This window comes from Capra hircus, chromosome 29 (genome assembly GCF_001704415.2).
Source record: "Capra hircus breed San Clemente chromosome 29, ASM170441v1, whole genome shotgun sequence".
NCBI lineage: Eukaryota > Metazoa > Chordata > Mammalia > Artiodactyla > Bovidae > Capra > Capra hircus.
In genome coordinates, this window is record NC_030836.1 from 44,212,113 (window position 1) to 44,231,503 (window position 19,391).

At 62.4% G+C, this 19,391-nt stretch overlaps 1 protein-coding gene and 1 non-coding gene across 7 annotated transcripts; one reads left to right on the forward strand and one right to left on the reverse strand.

Annotated features, from left to right (window-relative positions):
- On the forward strand, positions 611 to 18,770 carry PCNX3 (pecanex homolog 3 (Drosophila)). 6 transcript variants are annotated; one of them, XM_018042840.1, is made up of 35 exons: positions 611 to 780; positions 1,125 to 1,312; positions 1,552 to 1,651; positions 1,776 to 1,815; positions 1,917 to 2,012; positions 2,235 to 3,365; positions 3,820 to 3,943; positions 4,031 to 4,209; positions 4,419 to 4,509; positions 4,930 to 5,065; positions 6,351 to 6,511; positions 7,256 to 7,409; positions 7,678 to 7,710; positions 7,923 to 8,094; positions 8,207 to 8,317; positions 8,695 to 8,786; positions 8,912 to 9,021; positions 9,178 to 9,283; positions 9,381 to 9,473; positions 9,623 to 9,773; positions 10,609 to 10,753; positions 11,074 to 11,251; positions 11,915 to 12,023; positions 12,193 to 12,322; positions 12,737 to 12,795; positions 12,892 to 13,107; positions 13,746 to 13,999; positions 15,476 to 15,706; positions 15,873 to 15,976; positions 16,245 to 16,392; positions 16,487 to 16,717; positions 16,797 to 17,071; positions 17,535 to 17,668; positions 17,753 to 18,051; positions 18,130 to 18,770. In XM_018042840.1, the coding sequence occupies exons 1-35, from the start codon at positions 628 to 630 to the stop codon at positions 18,322 to 18,324; spliced, it is 6,129 nt and encodes a 2,042-aa protein (XP_017898329.1). In that variant the 5' UTR covers positions 611 to 627; the 3' UTR covers positions 18,325 to 18,770. The 6 variants fall into 6 exon arrangements, with proteins under 6 accessions (XP_017898329.1, XP_017898332.1, XP_017898333.1 ...); XM_018042843.1 differs by having other exon boundaries at positions 6,369 to 6,511; XM_018042844.1 differs by having other exon boundaries at positions 6,390 to 6,511.
- TRNAE-UUC lies at positions 15,308 to 15,380 on the reverse strand. The gene has a single exon. It is a non-coding gene; the product is annotated as a tRNA-Glu (tRNA).

Below are 19,391 nucleotides of genomic sequence, written 5' to 3' on the forward strand. Positions count from 1 at the left end.
GGTCCTCCCCCTTCTTATCGCTCCACCACCTCCCTGCGCTTGCGCATTCAAGCCGCCAGGTTTTCCTTTTCCGGGTCTCCACTTGGCTCGTTGGGCGCATGCGCCACTGCAGGTTGGCGGCTCGCGGCTCCTTCTTCCGGCCTCCCCCTTGGGCCGGCTCCCGCAGAAGCGGGGCGAGCGCGGAGCCCAAAGCGAGTGACCTGTGACCCCGGAAGTGGACCTCAGGGTCCCGGGGCTTTCCCCGGGCCGGAACCGAGGGAGCCGTCGCTGCACCCCCGGAGCACCCACCCCACGCCCACCTTTGGATGCCGCCGACGGGTGCCCGGCCCGTGCCCCGCGCCTGCCTCCCGGCCCGGCCCTCGGAATCAGTTCTGGGGCGGGGGTGGGGGCCAGGACCCCGCCTCTGATGCGGCTCCACCCCCGCGCCTGGGTCTCACACCGCTGACTTCCGGGCCGGCCCCGCCCCCTGCTCGCACCTTCGCCCCTCCGATCTCTCCCCCTTTGGGGGGGACCATGGCGTGAGCGCGAGGCCGGGCCCCGGGGCCCTCGGGCGCCAGGCGGGGCATGGGCCAGGGGCCGCCCCCATGAGGGTCCCGGGAGGAGGGCGCGCGCAGCAGCGGCGGGGCCATGGGGTCACAGGTATTGCAGATCCTACGCCAGGGGGTGTGGGCCTCGCTCACCGGCGGTTGGTTCTTCGACCCGCACCAGAGCACCTTCTCCAACTGCTTCCACCTCTATGTCTGGATCTTCCTGCTCACCTTCCCTTTCTTGCTGTACATGGTGAGACGCTGCCGCCACCTGTAACTCCCGCCGGGGAAAGGGAGGGCAGATGTCACCGAGGGGCGCAAACTGACAGGGACTCCGGGCTGTGGGAAGGGGACTCAATGCAGAGTTCAGAGTGTGTGGCGGAGAGGCCAGAATTTTCTGGCCAGGGTGACCTTGAGCCCCTCACCTAATCTTTGTCCAGTTAGTAAAGAAAAGGCAGGGTCTTTGTACTGGTTGTATGCAGGGGTGAGGAAGTCTTCTTGTAAACTTGTGAATCCTAGCCTTGATGGCGGTGGCAGGTCCACCCCTTGTGGGAGCAAGGCTCTATGAAGAAGGACCTGACTTGCTGCCACCTCCAGGTCCTGCCCCCCAGCTTGATGGTGGCTGGTGTGTACTGCCTTGTGGTGGCTGTCATCTTCGCTACCATCAAGACTGTGAACTATCGGCTGCATGCTATGTTCGACCAGGGCGAGATTGTGGAGAAGCGCAACTCTACCATGGGGGAACCAGAGGAAGAGCCTGCCCAGGGGGACAGCAGTCTGCCCAGGTGGGTGAGGTAGGGCTTGTGCTGGAAATGGAGGGTTCTTGGTGCTTGGGCCTTGGCATTGGAGGATGGAGGGGGGCTTAGGGAACATTGCCTCCAAGAGTGGTGGAATAAATATTCCTTGATTGGCTCTGGATTTGTCAGGGGAATCGATGTGGAGGGAGGCGTGATTGGGATGGTGAGAGAGGTGCTGTGTGAAGAGGGAAGGTTAGCTCGAAGCTGATGTTCCTGTGCACTGCTAGAGACCCTGGAGTGGAGATGACCGTATTTCGAAAAGTGAGTTCCACGCCCCCCGTGCGCTGTAGCTCTCAGCATTCCGTGTTTGGCTTCAACCAGGTCTCGGTGAGTGGTCCCGGCCCTCAGCCTCCCCTACTCCTCTCCTGGGAGCCTGTCCCCTATGTGGGTATGTCCTGCACCTACTTTTTTGCCCTCTTGGCCCCTTCAAACTTTTCTCTTACCTGCTCAGGAGTTGCTGCCCCGGATAGAGGACTCTGGGCCCCTCAGAGGTAGGTGGCTGCTGTTGAGAACTGAGGTGGCGGTGCAGAACGGGGGCCTGGCACATCGACGCCTTGAGGTACTGCTAACGCGTCTGGGGCTGTGCTTGTAGACATCAAGGAGCTGGTGCGGGAGCAGGGCAGCAACAACGTGATCGTGACCTCGGCCGATCGAGAGATGCTGAAGCTAAGCTCACAGGAGAAGCTGAGTGAGTGGGCATGATTGGCAAGGGGTTGGGGAGAAGACTAGCTGCCATGTCTTTGAGTCACCCTAAGCTTTGTTTCCCGGGGCTCTCTTAGTTCTCTGAGATGGGACCTCAGTGTCCCACCCCCCTGGGCTCTCAGAACTTGGGGCCATAGGATCCTCTCAGCCGTCAGTTCCTCCTATAGAACACCTTTTTCTAGCCCTGTGTTGTCTTCTTTTCTGACAGTTGGAGACCTTCCCCAGACGCCTCCTGGGGCTGCCCCGGACCCTTCTCTCCCCAGCACGGACTCCTCAGAACGTTCTCCCCTGGCTGGAGACGGAGCCCCATGGAGTGGCGGCAGTGTGGCTGACACTCCCATGAGCCCCCTCCTGAAGGGCAGCCTCAGCCAGGAGCTTAGCAAGAGTTTCCTGACCCTGACCCGGCCCGAGCGGGCCCTGGTGAGGACCAGCAGTCGACGGGAACAGCGCCGAGGAGCGGGCGGCTACCAGCCCCTGGACCGGCGGGGCTCAGGGGACCCCACGCCCCAGAAAGCTGGCTCCTCAGATTCCTGCTTCAGTGGCACTGACAGGGAGACGTTGAGCAGCTTCAAGAGTGAGAAGACCAATTCTACCCACCTGGACAGCCCCCCTGGCGGGCAAGCCCCCGAGGGCAGCGACACAGACCCCCCCTCGGAGGCAGAGCTGCCCGCCTCCCCAGATGCCGGAGTCCCCTCGGATGACACGCTGCGCTCCTTCGACACCGTCGTAGGAGCAGGGACGCCGCCTGGCCCGGCCGAGCCTCTCCTGGTCGTGCGGCCCAAGGACTTGGCGCTGCTCCGGCCCAGCAAACGGCGGCCACCTGTGCGGAGACACTCCCCCGCCACCGGCCGGGCCCCTCGGCGGCCGCTGCTGGAAGGCCGGGGCTTCTTCGAGGATGATGACACCAGCGAGGGCAGTGAACTGAGCCCAGCCTCCAGCCTCCGGTCCCAGCGCCGCTACAGCACTGACAGCTCCTCCTCCACTTCGTGCTATTCCCCCGAGAGTTCTCGGGGGGCCGCCGGGGGAGCCCGGAAACGACGGGCCCCCCACGGGGCTGAGGAGGGGATGGCTGTGCCCCCCAAGCGGCCCTATGGGACCCAGCGGACGCCTAGTACTGCCAGCGCCAAAACGCATGCCCGAGTGCTGAGCATGGACGGGGCCGGGGGGGATGCCCTGCGGGGTCCCCCGGCTGGCTCCAAGGCTGAGCTGGAGGCCCAGGCGGGGGTGGAGCTGGCTGCTGCTGAGCCCGCTGTGCTGCCCGCCGAGGCCCGCAGGGGGCCTACTGCCAACCAGCCTGGCTGGCGCGGGGAGCTGCGGGAGGAAGGTGCGCTGGGGGGAGGTGAGTGCTGGCTGGGGAGGGGCAAAGGGCAGCTGGAGGGGGCCTGCTCAGCCTCTGGCAGCAGGTGGACCTGGACACGGCCGTCTGGTGATGGTCGTCTGCTGGTGCTTCAGATAAGCAGGGGTGAGCAGAGAGGAGGCTAAGGCAGAGACCTCAGACGCCTGGCTCCCGTCCTGAAGTTAGCACTTGAGCCTCTTTTCTTCGAGGTCTCTCTGTAGCCATGCTCATCCTCCTGAGCCACTAGCTTAGCAGAACAAGTCATGTCCTTATTCCCAGATTTAGAAACTGGCCCGAGTGGTTAGGTCACCTGGCAGGGTCACAGAGCCAGGATGTGGTTAGACTAGACCTGACCTTTAGCCCCACACAGGAGTATCTGCATCTCCCCGCCGCCCGCCCCCAGGCTCTGTCCACTCCCTTGTCACTTACACTCGGGGGTGGGCCTCTCTCTGGGCAGCTGCTGAGGAGACTGCCAAGCGGGACCACTCAAGCAATGTGAGGCGGGCACAGGCCATCCGGAGGCGGCACAACGCCGGCAGCAACCCCACCCCCCCAGCCTCGGTCATGGGCTCGCCCCCCAGGTGAGCACCAGCTGGCTGCCCGGGGTGGGGGTGGGGGCCTGCTGGCTCTGAGTGCTGCTGACAGCCTTTGGGCTGCCCCCTCCCCAGCAGCCTGCAGGAGGCTCAGCGGGGCCGCGCGGCCTCCCACTCCCGAGCTCTGACGCTGCCCTCGGCCCTGCACTTCGCTTCCTCACTGCTGCTCACCCGGGCTGGCGCCAACGTGCACGAGGCCTGCACCTTCGATGACACCTCCGAGGGTGCCGTGCACTATTTCTATGACGAGAGCGGTGAGCCCCTCCTGGCATTCCAGTGGCCAAGCCTGTGGCCCAGCCTCTTCTCCGCCACTGAGAGTCATCGTCCGTGAAATTGCACCCTTGGTGCCCCGGGGCTGGGCTGCCCTCTGGAGAACCCAGCACGGTTTTTCTCAGGTGGGTTGGGCCTCGGTGCTCGTGTTGCTGACAGGCTGCCTTGTGTCCCACACTTGTCTGTGCTCCAGGTGTGCGGCGTTCCTACACCTTTGGCCTGGCCGGGGGCGGCTATGAGAACCCTGTAGGGCAGCAGGGGGAGCAGGCAGCCAACGGAGCATGGTGAGTCTCCAAGCTCAGGCTCTCCCTGCCCTGTGGCTGGTGGGTTGTCATTCCTGGGGCGTTTTCTCCCTTCCTTCTTTGGGCAGGAGCAAAGACCTCTAGGAGGTAGCTCAGATCTCCAGGAGGAGAGGATGGTAGGCGGCAGCGAGGGGCATGGAGGGGAGATGGGCAAGCCTGCAGGGATCCGTTGGGTCCCTGGCTCTGCAGGATTTCCAAGCACGAGGCTCCAGGGCCGCCTTGGATGCCTAGGGTCTGGGAGGGAGGCCCTCTGTGACCTGTCTCCTCTTGACACCCCTGTGCATCTTCGGGGTACTTGAGCAGCCCCCTCGGGCCCCCAGTCGTGGCCTGGCCTTGGCCTCAACCCTGTTTCATTCCTGGGCTCGCCCACAGCCCTGACCCTCACCTCTGCTGTTCCCACAGGGACCGCCACTCGCATTCCTCCAGCTTCCACTCAGCTGACGTCCCGGAGGCCACTGGCGGCCTGAACCTGCTGCAGCCGCGGCCCGTGGTCCTGCAGGGCATGCAGGTGCGCCGAGTGCCCCTGGAGATCCCGGAGGTGAGAAGCCAGCATTGGGGAAGGACCTGCAGGAAGGGGTAGGGGATGCAGACCACCAAGTGCTTCCACAGGCCCCGGGAGGCCCAGGTTGTTCCGAGTGAGGGCTCCAGGGGCCCTAAGGTGGCTGTCCTGACCTATGGTGGCCAGCACAGGGTACACAGAACGTGAAAGACTCAAGTTGCTTATTTATTTACTCAGTAAGCATGTCTGGAATAGCTTTGTTACCCTGGCAGGGCCCGCAGTTAGTGGGGACAGTGCAATGGCACCCGCAAAGGGGACAGCTGAGATCACTGGACAGTGGCGGTGGGTCGCTTGAGGCATGCTGGTCAAGCTTGTCTGTTTCAGCAGGGTTAGTAAGAGCACCTCTTCTTGTTCTTGAAAGTGTCTTAGTGTGGACGAAAACTTGTGTAATCGGTCAGGAAGTGACAGAAATATTAGGATTGTGTAAGGTACAGATTCAGAGTTTAAAGAACAGTCGTAAGAGTAGTGCCCACGCAGCCAGGGCCACAGAGAGACCAAGGGCAGTGCCCAGAAGCTGCGTGTGCCCCTTCCTGATGTGCTTATTCCCCTTCCCCGTCCCGTGGGAGAGCAGTGCAGTCCTCACATGGGCGGGGGCTCCTCCAGAGGCAGGGGCTGTGCTGTGGGGGCTCTCCTTGTGTCCCTGGAGCCTGGCACAGGACAGGCTCATGGATGGGTCCTATAAACACTTGTTGACTTAAAGCCCCACAAGCCCAGAGAGGTTAAGTAGGCAGCCCAGGGCCTCACAGCAGTGGCATTGGCACCCGGGCCTGCCCTCAGGGCCAGCCCTCCATGTGCTCCAGGGTAGAGTGGTCAAAGTGACCCTGGTGGCCACATCTGGGCAAAGGGTGGCATTTGTACCAGCTCCTGAAGGGTAAGGTGGATTTCATTGACCCCAGAAAGAGGCTGGAGACACCTCCTGAGTGGGGAAGACAGACACAGGAGCTGGTAACCCTGGCCCTTGGCAGCCCCCACAGCCGCTGAGTCGTATCTTGGGAAGCTGGAGAAAGGAGCAGGCCCTGGGGTGGAGGGTCAGGGCAGGGTGCGGGGCCTCTAGATGGTAGGGACTTTCTCTGTAGACCAGCTCGTGTGTGCCAGGGGGTGGCATGGACGGGAGTGGATCAGAGCTGATGGGCCAATGTGTGCCAGGGGGTGGCATGCACTGCGGTGGTGGGGGATGGGGCTGATGGCCGGTGTGTGCCAGGGGGTGGCATGGACCACAGTGGTGGGGGGGCGGGGCTGATGGCCGCGGCCGTGGGGACCGCAGTTTGACCTACTGGACCAGGACTCCCTGCACGAATCCCAGGAGCAGACGCTGATGGAGGAAGCGCCACCCCGGGCCCAGCACAGTTATAAGTACTGGCTTCTTCCTGGCCGCTGGACCTCTGTGCGCTACGAGCGGCTCGCCCTGCTGGCACTGCTGGACCGGTGAGTACTCAGCCCCTCAGCTCCCAGTCCTCTGCCGTTCCTGGCCCCAGGGCTTCTAACGTGTGGAGGCCGTCATGGCCACAGAGAGCCTAACTGCTGGGTCACTGAGGGTTCGTGGAGAGCTAGAATTTGCAGTGGGATTGCTTTAGGTTCTTCTAGGGGCAAATGGTTGGCCTAGTAGGGGGTGCTCTGGTCATTCTTCCCTCAAAATTTTGCTGGAGGGAGACATGGCTTCTACACAGTGTGTTTTTATTTTTTTTATTTGTTTTTGTGTTAGATTCAATTAAATTGAATTCTGTAGAGCCTAAAAAGCCAACAAATCGTCTGTCTTAGCTTTCCTTTTTTTCTGGGAGGAAACTGAGGCCCAGAAAGGCAGAGAGGTCAGGTGATGTTTATTGTCTTGGTGGCCTCCAGTGCTCTGGATTTCTCCCGGCACCGTGAGCAGTGCTTTGGGGGAGCGGGAGGCAGATCGGCCAGATCCCAGGGTGGTGGCCCCTGAGGTCTCTGGGTCTAGAGGGGACAGAGCCTGGGGTTGCGTGCAGGGTTGCAGTGGGCTGGCTTCGTGGAGCAGGTGCAGCCTGGCCCTGCCCAAGCTTATAGCTCCAGATACTCAGGGTGATGGCTGGCGTGGGCGCCAGCCCGGATGTGGGTCTTTGTGGCCGGGTCCTGTCCCCCACCCCCGAATCCCTTGCCCCGCCGGTACGGGGGGGAGGTAGGCATGCTCTGACCCGGTGGTCTCTCCAGGACACGTGGGCTGCTGGAGAACATCCTCGGTGTTGGCCTGAGCAGCCTCGTCGCCTTCCTGGGCTACCTGCTGCTGCTCAAGGGCTTCTTCACGGACATCTGGGTCTTCCAGTTCTGCCTGGTCATCGCCTCCTGCCAGTATTCCCTGCTGAAGGTCAGGCCTGGCTTTCAGGGTCTCCTCCTCTTCCTCCCACGACCCCTCTTGAGGGGTTTGAGCTAGAAAGCAGATGAGATGCTCCAGGCCCCGTGTTACCACTGCCATCCCCATCCAGCAAATGGAGGGACTGAGGCTCAGGACAGTGGAAGAGGGAGTCCTGCCCTGGTCCCTCATAACGCCCTCGAAGTGGAATTGAACGGGTCCCAGGCCTCTGACCCTCCGTGGGTGAGGCTTTCGCCACCAGTGTAGCTTCTGTCTCTTTCAGAGCGTGCAGCCGGATGCCGCCTCTCCCATGCACGTGAGTACAGCGGAGCATGTCTCCTGCGAGGCCTGGGCCTGGGTGGGGCTGAGACCCTCACCATTCCCCGTTGCCCCCAGGCCCCTGATCCTTCTGCCCCCACTCTGCCAAGCTCTCTTGGACCCAGGGCCGGGCCCGGGGCACGTGAGCATGCGTTTGCCAGTAGGGCATTCAGTGAGGGAGGCGCGGCTCCTCACAGGCCCCCTCCCCAGGGCCACAACTGGGTGATCGCGTACAGCCGGCCCGTCTACTTCTGCATCTGCTGTCTGCTCATCTGGCTGCTGGACGCCCTGGGCTCTGCGCAGCCATTCCCGCCCGTCTCCCTCTACGGCCTCACGCTGTTCTCTGCCTCCTTCTTCTTTTGTGCCCGTGACGTGGCCACTGGTAAGGCCGGGTAGGGTTGAGGTTGCAAGGGGGTCGAGGGGAGTGAGGCCCTAAGGGTGGGCTGAGGGGCCAGCCGGCAGACTAACCAGGCCTCCACCTCCCCTCCCGCCAGTGTTCACCCTGTGCTTCCCGTTCGTCTTCCTCCTGGGCCTCTTGCCCCAGGTGAACACCTGCCTCATGTACCTGCTGGAGCAGATAGACATGCACGGCTTTGGGGGCACAGGTATGGAGCCCAAGGCGGGGCTCGAGGGTGAGGAGGACGTGCAGGCCTGTGGGTCTGTGAGGCTCTGAGGGTATGAGGGCTATGAGGCTAAACAACTATGGGTTTAGCACTTCGCTGAGTCTACATGGAAGATTCTAAGAGCCCATCTCTTCCCCTCCCTTCCCCACCCCTCCCGTCTCCTCCTCCCCAGGCAAGTGGTTTAAACCCGAGAATGCCAGAAGCCCTGCAGGCCTCTCTGGGCTGGGGGAGCAGAGAACAGTGGGCCGGGCCCCAAGTCCAGGGGATGTTAGCCCCTGGAAGTTGAGGGGCAGCGGGGGCAGTGCCGCGGGGGCTGGCGGGTGGGTTCTGGGCTTTACTTGCCCCCGCTCGCCTCGCAGCCGCCACCAGCCCCCTGACTGCCATCTTCAGCCTCTCCCGCAGCCTGCTGGCCGCCGCCCTGCTCTACGGCTTCTGCCTTGGGGCCATCAAGGTAGGGATGACCTGGGGGGTTGCTGGGAGGCATCCAGAGTGGGGGGCTATGGGATGGGGCTCACAGTGGCCTCTGCCCTGGGTGGGGGCGCCCGCAGCTCTGACCAGCGCGGGCTCCCTCCCCAGAGCCCTTGGCCCGAGCAGCACGTCCCTGTCATCTTCTCCGTCTTCTGTGGCCTCCTGGTGGCGCTCTCCTACCACCTGAGCCGGCAGAGCAGCGACCCCACCGTACTCTGGTGGGTGCCTGCGCGTGCTGGCGTGTCTGTGCCTGGCAAGGGTTGGGGGGCGGGGTCTGCACATGTGCCTGTCACCGCCTGACCCCGGGGCCTGTGGGAGGAGGGGCAGCCTCCCAGACCCAGGCCCCTGACTCTTCTCATGGCCCGACCCCCCAGGTCTCTGGTCCGGAGCAAACTCTTCCCCGAGCTGGAGGAGCGGAGCTTGGAGACCGCCCGTGCCGAGCCCCCAGACCCACTGCCAGAAAAGATGCGCCAGTCAGTGGTAAGCACCCGGAGTCTCGGGGTCCAGTCTTGGGGGGAAGGGTGTGTTCAGCCACCAGTGGCAGCAGCACCCACGCTGGTGTTTCCCAACCCTGCAGCGCGAGGTCCTCCACTCCGACCTGGTGATGTGTGTGGTGATCGCCGTGCTCACCTTTGCCATCAGCGCCAGCACCGTCTTCATTGCCCTGAAGGTTCGTGGGGCACAGGCCAGTCCTCTCGCCCAGGTCTTTGCCAGAGCCCACATGCCCCGAGGGCCGGGGGCCATGGCCCACATCCTTCTCAGGCCCTGGGTGACGTGCACCAGGCGGCCCCGTGGCTGAGCCTCCCCTCCTTCTTGCAGTCCGTGCTAGGTTTTGTGTTGTATGCGCTGGCGGGGGCCGTAGGCTTCTTCACACATTACCTGCTGCCTCAGCTCCGCAAACAGCTGCCCTGGTTCTGCCTGTCGCAGCCTGTGCTGAAGCCGCTGGAGTACAGCCAGTACGAAGTGCGAGGTGAGTGCCTCCCGCCAGGCTGGGGCCCTGCACCTGCCTTACAGAGCTCAGACCTCTCAGCTCAGGGTGCCAGCAGGGGGCAGCCTCTGCCCACACCGCCCAGTGTGCGATGGCATGGGCCCTGCGGCCCCTTCACTGCCCTCTGTACCCTCTCCTGTGCCCCCCTCAGCCCCTGCCTCACTCTCGCCCTGCCTGCTCTGGCCTTTCCCTGCCTGCCTTGTGGACCCTGAGAAGATAGAAGTAGAACTCCAAGAGGTGTTGTTGAGAAATACAGGCTGGTTCTTAAAGAACTAGACCAGCGCAGTGCACACTGAATTGTGCAACACGGATGCCCTGGAGCTTGTGTTTAAATACCTGGATCTGTGGTGCGAAGGTCTGCGTGCTTGTTTTTCTTAGACAATGAAGGATCTTGTTTATCGGGCCAGCATCTCCATGTGGCTACGGTCACCATGAGCTGGTGACAGGGGCCTGGTCCGAAGGTCCCTGTGACTGAGGGTCACTGTGAACTTGGGCCTCACCCAACCTGTCCTGACTCCGGTGGACACCGGGGGTGTTGTCGTCATCCTTTATTTCAGACAGCTGAATGAGCAGAGCACCTGCCCTGAGCCCCCAACACGCCCTGCCTGGGCCTCATCGCCCTCATTTGATTTGCCGAAGATCAACACCCCCAGCTGCTCAGAAATTCTAGGGTCCCAGAACTGTGCACCCCCACGTCCTGGGCTCTGCCCTCCTGCCAGCTTCCCTCCGAGAGCACGACTGTTCTCCCTTGCAGCAGGAGGGGGTGTGGAAGGCCTGGAGCTCGACAGCAGTCCCACCTTCCTGCCCGTGGTTGCAGGTGCTGCCCAGGTGATGTGGTTTGAGAAGCTGTATGCTGGCCTGCAGTGCGTGGAGAAGTACCTCATCTACCCAGCCGTGGTGCTCAACGCCCTCACGGTGGACGCTCACACAGTCGTCAGCCACCCGGACAAGTTCTGCCTCTAGTGAGGACCGCCAGCCCCCTGGTCATCCCACCACCTACCTCCCCGAGTAACCCAGGGGGAAACTGAATCCCCTTGGCCAGCAAGCTTAAGTAGGCCCCCAGCTCCTGACACCCCTTCCAGTGAAGCACCTGCCTTCTCAGGAGCAGACATGTCCCTCCAGTACTCCTGAAGTTGAAGGGGTTAGTGACCTCTTCAGGAAGCAGAGACGAAGGTCGCTGGCCCAAAAGAGCCGGGCCCCGCCTAGCAGAGCCCAGGCCAGGGCCTCCAAGGGGCGGGCCCCCCCAACTGCCCGGCCCCTAACGCCTGCCTCTGGCCCACAGCTGCCGGGCGCTGCTCATGACCGTGGCTGGGCTGAAGCTGCTGCGCTCGGCTTTCTGCTGCCCGCCGCAGCAGTACCTGACCTTGGCCTTCACCGTCTTGCTCTTTCACTTCGACTGCCCGCGCCTCTCCCAGGGCTTCCTGCTCGACTACTTCGTCATGTCTCTGCTCTGCAGCAAGGTGAGCTGCGGGCCGCACTGCAGCCCTGAGGGCAGGCCTCTCCTGCCTCACCGCGGGAGACCTGCCCCAGTCCTGTGGTGTTCCCTCTGAGGGCCCTGGCAGCAGCTCCTTGTAGGCCAGTGAGCAGGCTGAGGTTTAGAGAGCATAAGTGATTTGCCTCAGGTTTCCTGCAGAGCTGGTGGTCAGCTGGGACTTGAACAAAGGCCTGTTCCCTGGCTCTGTACTGGAGGCCTGCAGTGGTGCCCACGGGGGATCCTGGCACAGGCCTGAGCTTTCATCTCACTCCCGTGAGCACTCTGGTCTGGTTTCTGGCCTGGCCCAGGATGGTGGAGATCAAGTCTGTATCCCCCTCTGAGGGTAGGGCCTGTGACTGTCTCTTAACTTTTGGTATCACAGCCTCGTCACCAAGAGTGGCATACCCTGAGCAAGTCATGTATCTGTTCTACCTCGTCTGAACCTTAGTTTTCCCATCTGGGAAGTGGGACAGTGATAGGAGGCTTCCGGGATGATTATATGAATTAAATAGCTAATGTCCCCTTGGGTGCTTTGTCTGGGGTTGCTAATGGTGTCGGAAGTCCCAGGGGTCTGAGGGGCACGTGGTGGGGCCCGTTTTCTGTGAGCAGTCCGTGTATCTCTCACTTTCTCCCCTCTCCACCCCTGCAGCTGTGGGACCTGCTGTACAAGTTGCGTTTCGTGCTGACCTACATCGCGCCCTGGCAGATCACCTGGGGCTCAGCTTTCCACGCTTTTGCCCAGCCGTTTGCCGTGCCACGTACCCAGCCTGCCGCTTGCAGCCCGGGTGGGGGTGTGCAGGGAGGGCTGTCGCCCGGATGGGGGGCTCCAGGCGGGCTGGCATCCAGGCGGGCTGGCAGGGGTGGAAGGATCGTGAGGGAGGCTGGGGAGGGTCCTGCGTGCCCGCCACCTCCTTGACTTGCGCCCAGACTCGGCCATGCTGTTCGTTCAGGCCTTGCTCTCGGCACTCTTTTCCACGCCTCTCAACCCACTGCTAGGCAGTGCTGTCTTCATCATGTCCTACGCGCGGCCCCTTAAGTTCTGGGAGCGTGACTACAAGTGAGTCTCCTGGGACGGAGGCGGGTGCCCTGTGGGACCCTGAGGGGGTCTGGCGGGGAGCGGGTGGCTGAACGGGGCAGGTTGCTGGGAGATCAGATGGAGGTTGGAGGCTGGGCTTTGGGGAACGGCACCGTGGGCTTCACTGAGGTGGCTGATCCACAGGAACACAGCTTGAGCGAGATGGAGGCCCAGGACTCACACCCTGGGCTTCCTGGCTGTGTGGTGCCCCTGGGGGAGTCCCCTCACGTCCGTGAACCTTAACCTCCCCCTGTCATGGAGCTCTCGTGGCGTCTGCCTCAGAGTATGGGGGTGCAAGCCCAGAGGGGTGTGGGTGGAGGGCGATGGGAACTGTCACCTGAGCCTGGGGCAGCCTTGCCCTCTTGGCCACCTGTGTGTCACCCTGTCTCTGAACAGCACTAAACGCGTGGATCATTCCAACACCCGCCTGGTCACTCAGCTGGACCGGAACCCCGGTGTGTACCCAGCCCTCGGGGGCTCTGGGGCCGGGCCGCCCTGGGGAGGGAGCCTTGCTCACTTGTGTTCATCTGTCCGTCCATCCTGGGTCCCAGGCGCTGATGACAACAACCTCAACTCGATCTTCTATGAGCACTTGACCCGCTCGCTGCAGCACACACTGTGTGGGGACCTGGTGCTGGGCCGCTGGGGCAACTACGGCCCCGGCGACTGCTTCGTCCTGGCCTCCGACTACCTCAACGCCCTGGTCCACCTCATCGAGGTTGGCAACGGCCTCGTCACCTTCCAGCTGCGTGGCCTCGAGTTCCGGGGTGAGCCTCAGGGTGCCGCCTTTGTCAGTGTGTGAGGGCCGGACCCTAACCCTGCTCTTACCCCTGTTTGCTGGGGCCCTTGAGCAAGGCACTCTCCGCCATGGGCCCCATGGCCTGGGATTCCTAGTCTGAGCATTGAGGCAACAGGCTTTCTTTGACCCAGCCCCGTCCCTGCCCCGACTGTGGCAGGTCTGTAGTGAACAGGCTGCTCTGGTGGAAGCTCTGACCTGGAGCTCCTGCTGGCCTGCTCTGTGGACTCAGGCCTGGCCCACGTTGGGGCCCACGCATAAGCCCTGGGCAGTGAGCCAGCTCCTGGCCCTCAGGAAGGATGCACCTGGCAGGTACCAGCTTCAGAAGAGGCCCTGAGCGCAGAGAGGCTTGAAGCACAGCTCAGAGCAGCGCGAGCCTGAGCTGTGGTCTTTGCGTCTATAAGTGAGGGATCTGACCCTATCCGTCCTGTCACCGTCACCCCAGTCCCACCCCACCACGGCCACTGGGAGTTAGGAGGGGAGAGGGGCTCGTTTGTTCATCCATTCACTAAGTAACGGTGACTCCCGTCGCCTCCAGGGGAGGGGCACTCTGGGGAGGAGGCAGGCGGGGATGGGCCCGTGTCCCCTGACTGGCCCCCTTCCCCGCAGGTACATACTGCCAGCAGCGGGAGGTGGAGGCCATCACCGAGGGCGTGGAGGAGGATGAGGGCTGCTGCTGCTGCGAGCCAGGCCACCTGCCGCGGGTCCTGTCCTTCAATGCGGCCTTTGGGCAGCGCTGGCTGGCCTGGGAGGTGACGGCCAGCAAGTATGTGCTGGAGGGCTACAGCATCAGCGATAACAACGCCGCGTCCATGCTGCAGGTGTTCGACCTCCGAAAGATCCTCGTCACCTACTACGTCAGGGTAGGAGGGTGAGGCCGGGTGGCCAGGGCCCCACACTCAGGGCTTACTGGGTGGGAGCTTCCCAAAGGCCACCTTCTGAGTCTCCAGGAGCCTGTTCTGAAGGGAAGCTGGGGCCTCAGAGAGTGGAAGCATCTTCCTAAGAGTCACTGCCGGATAGCGGGTCTCAGGCCCTGTGACTCTGCCCGTGGGGGGCCTAGGATGGGGCCCTCTGTCACCGCCTTTAGGAGGCTCCTGTGGGGTGGTGAGTACTAGGGGCCAGCGGGCAGCACGTACACAGATCGTCTCTCTGGGCTTCGGACCTGGGAGGGGCATTGCTGACGACCACCCTCCAGACCACCAGCTGGTGGACGGCCCCTCTGTGTCACTTGTCAGAGAAACTGCCTTCTCAGATGTTTTTCCCATGCGCTCACTCACTCCTAGGGAAGAGCTTATACTGGGGCCGTTTTGCCCAGGTTCTTGGCCCCCCCCGTCCTACCACGCTGCTGGACTCCCTATTGCCGAGATGCCTCCTATTCACGGCCAGCTGTACCAGCCTCTGCAGCTCTGGGTTCCCCACCCCTCCCCCAGGTAGAAGGCCACCCCCCATTGGCTCCATCCAGGGCAGCACACAAGATCCCATAACCTGACTGGCTGCCAACTGTTGGCCTCAGACCGCCCATCCATCGTGTCCGTACCAGTCGCATACTGTCCAAAGGCTTTTCTCCATTCGCCCACGCCCCTGCTTAGAAACCAGCAGAATCTCTCTTTTTTAAATATGTATTTTATTATTTTCTTGGCCGAGTCAGGTCTTAGTTGCGGCTCGAGGGATCCTCGTTGCAGCACGCAGCTTCTCTGGTTGCACACGGGCTCAGTAGTTGTGGCACGTGGGCTTAGTTGCCCTGCGGGGGATCTTAGTTCCCCAGCCAAAGATGGAACCCACGTCCCTTGCACTGCAAGGTGGATTCTTAACCACTGAAGCTCTCAGCAGATTCTCTTAAGGGGTCCAGGAGCCCCTGGCTTGGGTACATATGCTGTGCCTCTTTTTTTGAGGGGAAGTCCTGTGATCACACTCATGCTATCTTGAGGGACCTGTGACCTAAGCACCTGCCAAAGGCAGCACCCTCTAGTGGATGCTCCGTAAGGAGGGATGCTTCCTGTCGGCTTTGCCCTTCCCCTTCCCTGACCGAGAGAAGGAGCAGACAGGCCTGTGTGGCTTCAGGGAGCTGAGATGGGAGAGGGGATGGGTGTCCTGGGAAGCTGACTTCAGCACAGTCTAAGGCAGAAGCTTCTCTTTCTTTCGGTCAGGCCACATAGCTTGAGGGATCTTAGTTCCCCAACCAGAGATCGAACCCAGGACCTCTGTGGTGAAAGCACAGAGTCCTAACCACTGGACCACCAGGGAACTCACGGGGAGAAGCCTCTACCCTGACGCTCTCTTTCCTAGTGGCCAGGGCGAGAGCGCGCCCCCATTCACTGACCCCTGCCCTCTCCTCACAGAGTATCATCTACTACGTGAGCCGCTCTCCAAAGCTGGAGGCCTGGCTGAGCCATGAAGGCATCGCAACAGCCCTGCGTCCTGTGCGGGCGCCTGGCTATGCTGACTCCGACCCCACCTTCTCTCTGAGCGTGGACGAGGACTACGACCTTCGCCTCTCCGGCCTCTCGCTGCCCTCCTTCTGCGCCGTGCACCTGGAGTGGATCCAGTACTGTGCCTCCCGGCGCGGCCAGGTCCGGCCACCAGCACCCTGGGGCTGCCCTCTCCCCATCGGCCTCCCCGCTCCCCTGCGGGTTCTTCTCGCCCTCAGCCTCCCTTGGCCTGGGCCCCAGCCCCTGCCCCAAGTTCCCTGTGCCGGGTCTGAGCTGGGCTCTGGGGATGGGGGTCCTTGTGCTGCAGCCTGTGGACCAGGATTGGAACTCGCCGCTGGTCACACTGTGTTTTGGCCTGTGTGTGCTGGGCCGCCGGGCCCTGGGGACCGCCTCGCACAGCATGTCTGCCAGGTGAGTGCCCAGCCCAGCCTGTGGCCCTCCCCTCCGCTACCTCCTGACAAGCTCTGGGCCTCTGGCTGCAGCCCCTCCTCTCCCCGTGGGACCTCGCCTGCTCCTCACCATCGCCCTGTGACGGACACGGGCAGGGACTGACTTCCTTGTCAAGATCGGGAAACTAAGGCCCAGCGTGAAGAGCGGGCTGCCCTCTGACCCCTACACACACAGCCAGCGCTGAGGAGCCCCAGCGCGCCTGGTGCATTCACCCCCTCCTCTTCTCCAGCCTGGAGCCCTTCCTCTACGGCCTGCACGCCCTGTTTAAGGGGGACTTCCGGATCACCTCCCCGCGGGACGAGTGGGTCTTTGCCGACATGGACCTGCTTCACCGCGTGGTGGCGCCCGGGGTTCGCATGGCCCTCAAGCTTCACCAGGTAGGCAGAGGTGTGCCCAGGCAGGGCGGGCAGGCAGTGAACCCGCCGCTCAGGGCAGGGGCGGCCCACCTCGGCCCTCCCGTCCTCCCCGCAGGACCACTTCACGTCCCCAGACGAGTACGAGGAGCCGGCCGCCCTATATGACGCCATCGCGGCCAACGAGGAGCGGCTGGTCATCTCACACGAGGGCGACCCGGCCTGGCGCAGCGCCATTCTCAGCAACACGCCCTCGCTGCTGGCGCTGCGCCACGTCCTGGACGACGCCTCGGATGAGTACAAGATCATCATGCTCAACCGGCGCCACCTCGGTTTCCGCGTCATCAAGGTGGGCTCGGCCGCCCTCTCCTCCCGGCCCCTTCCCGCCGCGGCCTCCTGACCCCCTCCCACACGTGTGGCCCCTGCAGGTGAACCGCGAGTGTGTGCGCGGCCTCTGGGCTGGGCAGCAGCAGGAGCTGGTGTTCCTGCGCAACCGCAACCCTGAGCGCGGCAGCATCCAGAACGCCAAGCAGGCGCTCCGCAACATGATCAACTCCTCCTGCGACCAGCCGCTGGGCTACCCCATCTACGTGTCTCCCCTCACCACCTCGCTGGCCGGCAGCCACCCTCAGCTGCGGGCGCTGTGGGGTGGCCCCGTCAGCCTGGGCGCCATTGCCCGCTGGCTTCTGCGCAGCTGGGAAAGGTGAGCTCTGACCCATGCCTCTGGGGTCACAGGAGAAAGCAGAGGTTCACAGAGAGAAAGTGGTGCCCTCCGGGGTCTGACTGAGGAAGCACCGGCGCCAGGGGTGAACCCCAAGCTGACCCAGCTGCATACCCCAGCCTCAGCCAGAGCTGAAGGTGGCCTTTAGCCTGAAGCACCATCAATAATGCCACCTTTAAAACCTCTGTAGGGGCTTCCCTGGTTGTCCATTGGGTAAGACCACGTTTCCACCACAAGGGGCATGGGTTCCATCCCTGGTCGGAGAACTAAGATCCCACATGCCTCACAATGTAACCTTAAAAAACACCCTGTAAAGTAGATGGCAGAATCTTTTAGAAATAGGACTAGGATCTGAGATGTTAGGTGCCTTGGGTTGGGGACTTGTGCTTGTGAGGGCATTGCACCCTCCTCCCCCTACCAACGTCGTCTGTTTCCCCTCGCCCAGGCTTCACAAGGGCTGTGGAGCCGGCTGCAATAGCGGCGGGAACGTGGATGACTCAGACTGTGGCGGAGGTGGTGGCTTGACCTCCCTCAGCAATAACCCCCCCTTGGCACAACCCACACCTGAGAACACAGCAGGTGAGCCGGCAAGGCCCGGTTGAGCCCGTGAGTGGGAAGGGCAGCCTAGCGACTGAAGTCTGCCCTCTTATCTGTCCCCCACAGGCGCTGGGGACCAGCCCCTCCCACCAGGCCCTGCTTGGGGCCCGAGGCCCTCCCTGAGCGGCTCTGGTGATGGGCGCCCCCCTCCTCTGCTGCAGTGGCCACCCCCTCGGCTCCCTGGACCATCCCCCGCTTCACCGGCACCCCCTGAGGGTCCCAGGCCCTCAAGGCCCCCTGGCCCTGGTCTCCTAAGTTCTGAGGGTCCCAGTGGGAAGTGGAGCTTGGGGGGTCGGAAGGGACTAGGGGGATCCGAGGGGGAGCCAGCCTCAGGGAGCCCTAAAGGAAGCACCCCCAAATCTCAGGTAAGGTTCTTCCGGCGGGGTCAGGTCTGGGTAGCTCAGGTCTGCTCTCCCACCACCAACCTGTCTCCCTTCCCTCAGGCGCCCCTAGACCTCAGCCTCAACCCGGACATCAGCACTGAAGCCTCACCCCCCAGAACAGTGCGGGACATTCCTTGCTTGGACAGCAGTGCTCCTGAGAGTGGCACGCCCACTGGGGCCCTGGGCGACTGGCCTGCCCCTGCGGAGGAGCGAGAGAGCCCGGCAGCTCAGCCCCTGCTGGAGCATCAGTACTGAGTGGCCTGGCGCCCTCTGGGCCTCAGCCCTGTATTTGGGAACTTGGACCCCCGGCCTCTGGCCCTTTCTGCTGGACCACAGAACCGAGTGGCTTTGGCTTCCACATGTGAACCCTGACCTCTGGCTGCCTTAGCCAGAGCACTGGAACTGAATAGCCCAGACCTCTGACCTTGACCCCTGATCTCTCATCCCTAATCCAGGGCCTGGGCTCCCCAAACTGAGGCAGGCAGCATCCCAGTCAGGCCCTAGGAGCCAAACCCATGGGCTGGTCCCGCTTCAAGCCCATGGCCAGGACTGACTTGGCCCCTCGACCTGCACCGCCTGCTGGGGTGGCCCTTTGGCCTTGGACTTGGGGCTGAAATGTGGGAAAGGGTTTTTTTTTCTTTTTTTCTTTTTTTTTTCGTGCTTCGGAGACACCAGAATTAATAACACTATTTTTGATTTTGGTTGGCAGTTTCTTCTTCTATCTGAGGGTGTTTGGGTGGAGGGTGGAGGAGGTGGTCAAGTCAGGGTAGATGAGCACAGAGAGAGGGATGAAGGATGTGGGGCTGGGTTCTGAGGTCAAGGTTAGACCAGGGTGGGACTCAAGTAGGACTGGATCCTCTTTGCCACAAGCCTGTTCCTTTTTTAAACTTTGACCTTAAGTGTGCAGTTCTGTTTCTCACGCCAAAATGTTCAAAGATTTCTAGCTCCAATGGCAGGTTCTTGGAATTATCCGCCTGACCCTTGCCAGAGCTTTTCTCTGAGCCTCAGTTTCTCCAGTTGTAAATAAGAGATGACACCTGTCTAAGGCCTTTTAAGAATACACCAGACTGCGTGTGTAGAGCAGCGCTTACAAGTACTCATGAATAGTGGCACTTCCTGAGCACTTGGTCTCTGTGCCCAGGCTGCAGCCCAACACTAGGTGTCCCGGTCTAGCCCCCAAGTTGGTTTGGAAGGCCGGTACACTTGTTCCGGTTTCTCGGCCAAGGGCTGGAAGCCCCACAGTTTCACAGCTTGCCGGGCCGGGCCTGGCTCAGGGCAGGGGCTCCGCGCTGACCGCGGCCAGGCCTCGAGTCCCCTCCCGC

What these genes read in the sequence shown, in the direction of transcription:
- PCNX3 (XM_018042840.1), top strand. Translation starts at nt 628, where the DNA reads ATGGGGTCACAGGTATTGCAGATCCTACGCCAGGGGGTGTGGGCCTCG. An exon ending in CTATTTCTATGACGAGAGCG is followed by an intron (nt 4,210 to 4,418) that starts GTGAGCCCCTCC and finishes TCTGTGCTCCAG; the next exon opens with GTGTGCGGCGTTCCTACACC. An exon ending in CACACCTGAGAACACAGCAG is followed by an intron (nt 17,669 to 17,752) that starts GTGAGCCGGCAA and finishes TGTCCCCCACAG; the next exon opens with GCGCTGGGGACCAGCCCCTC.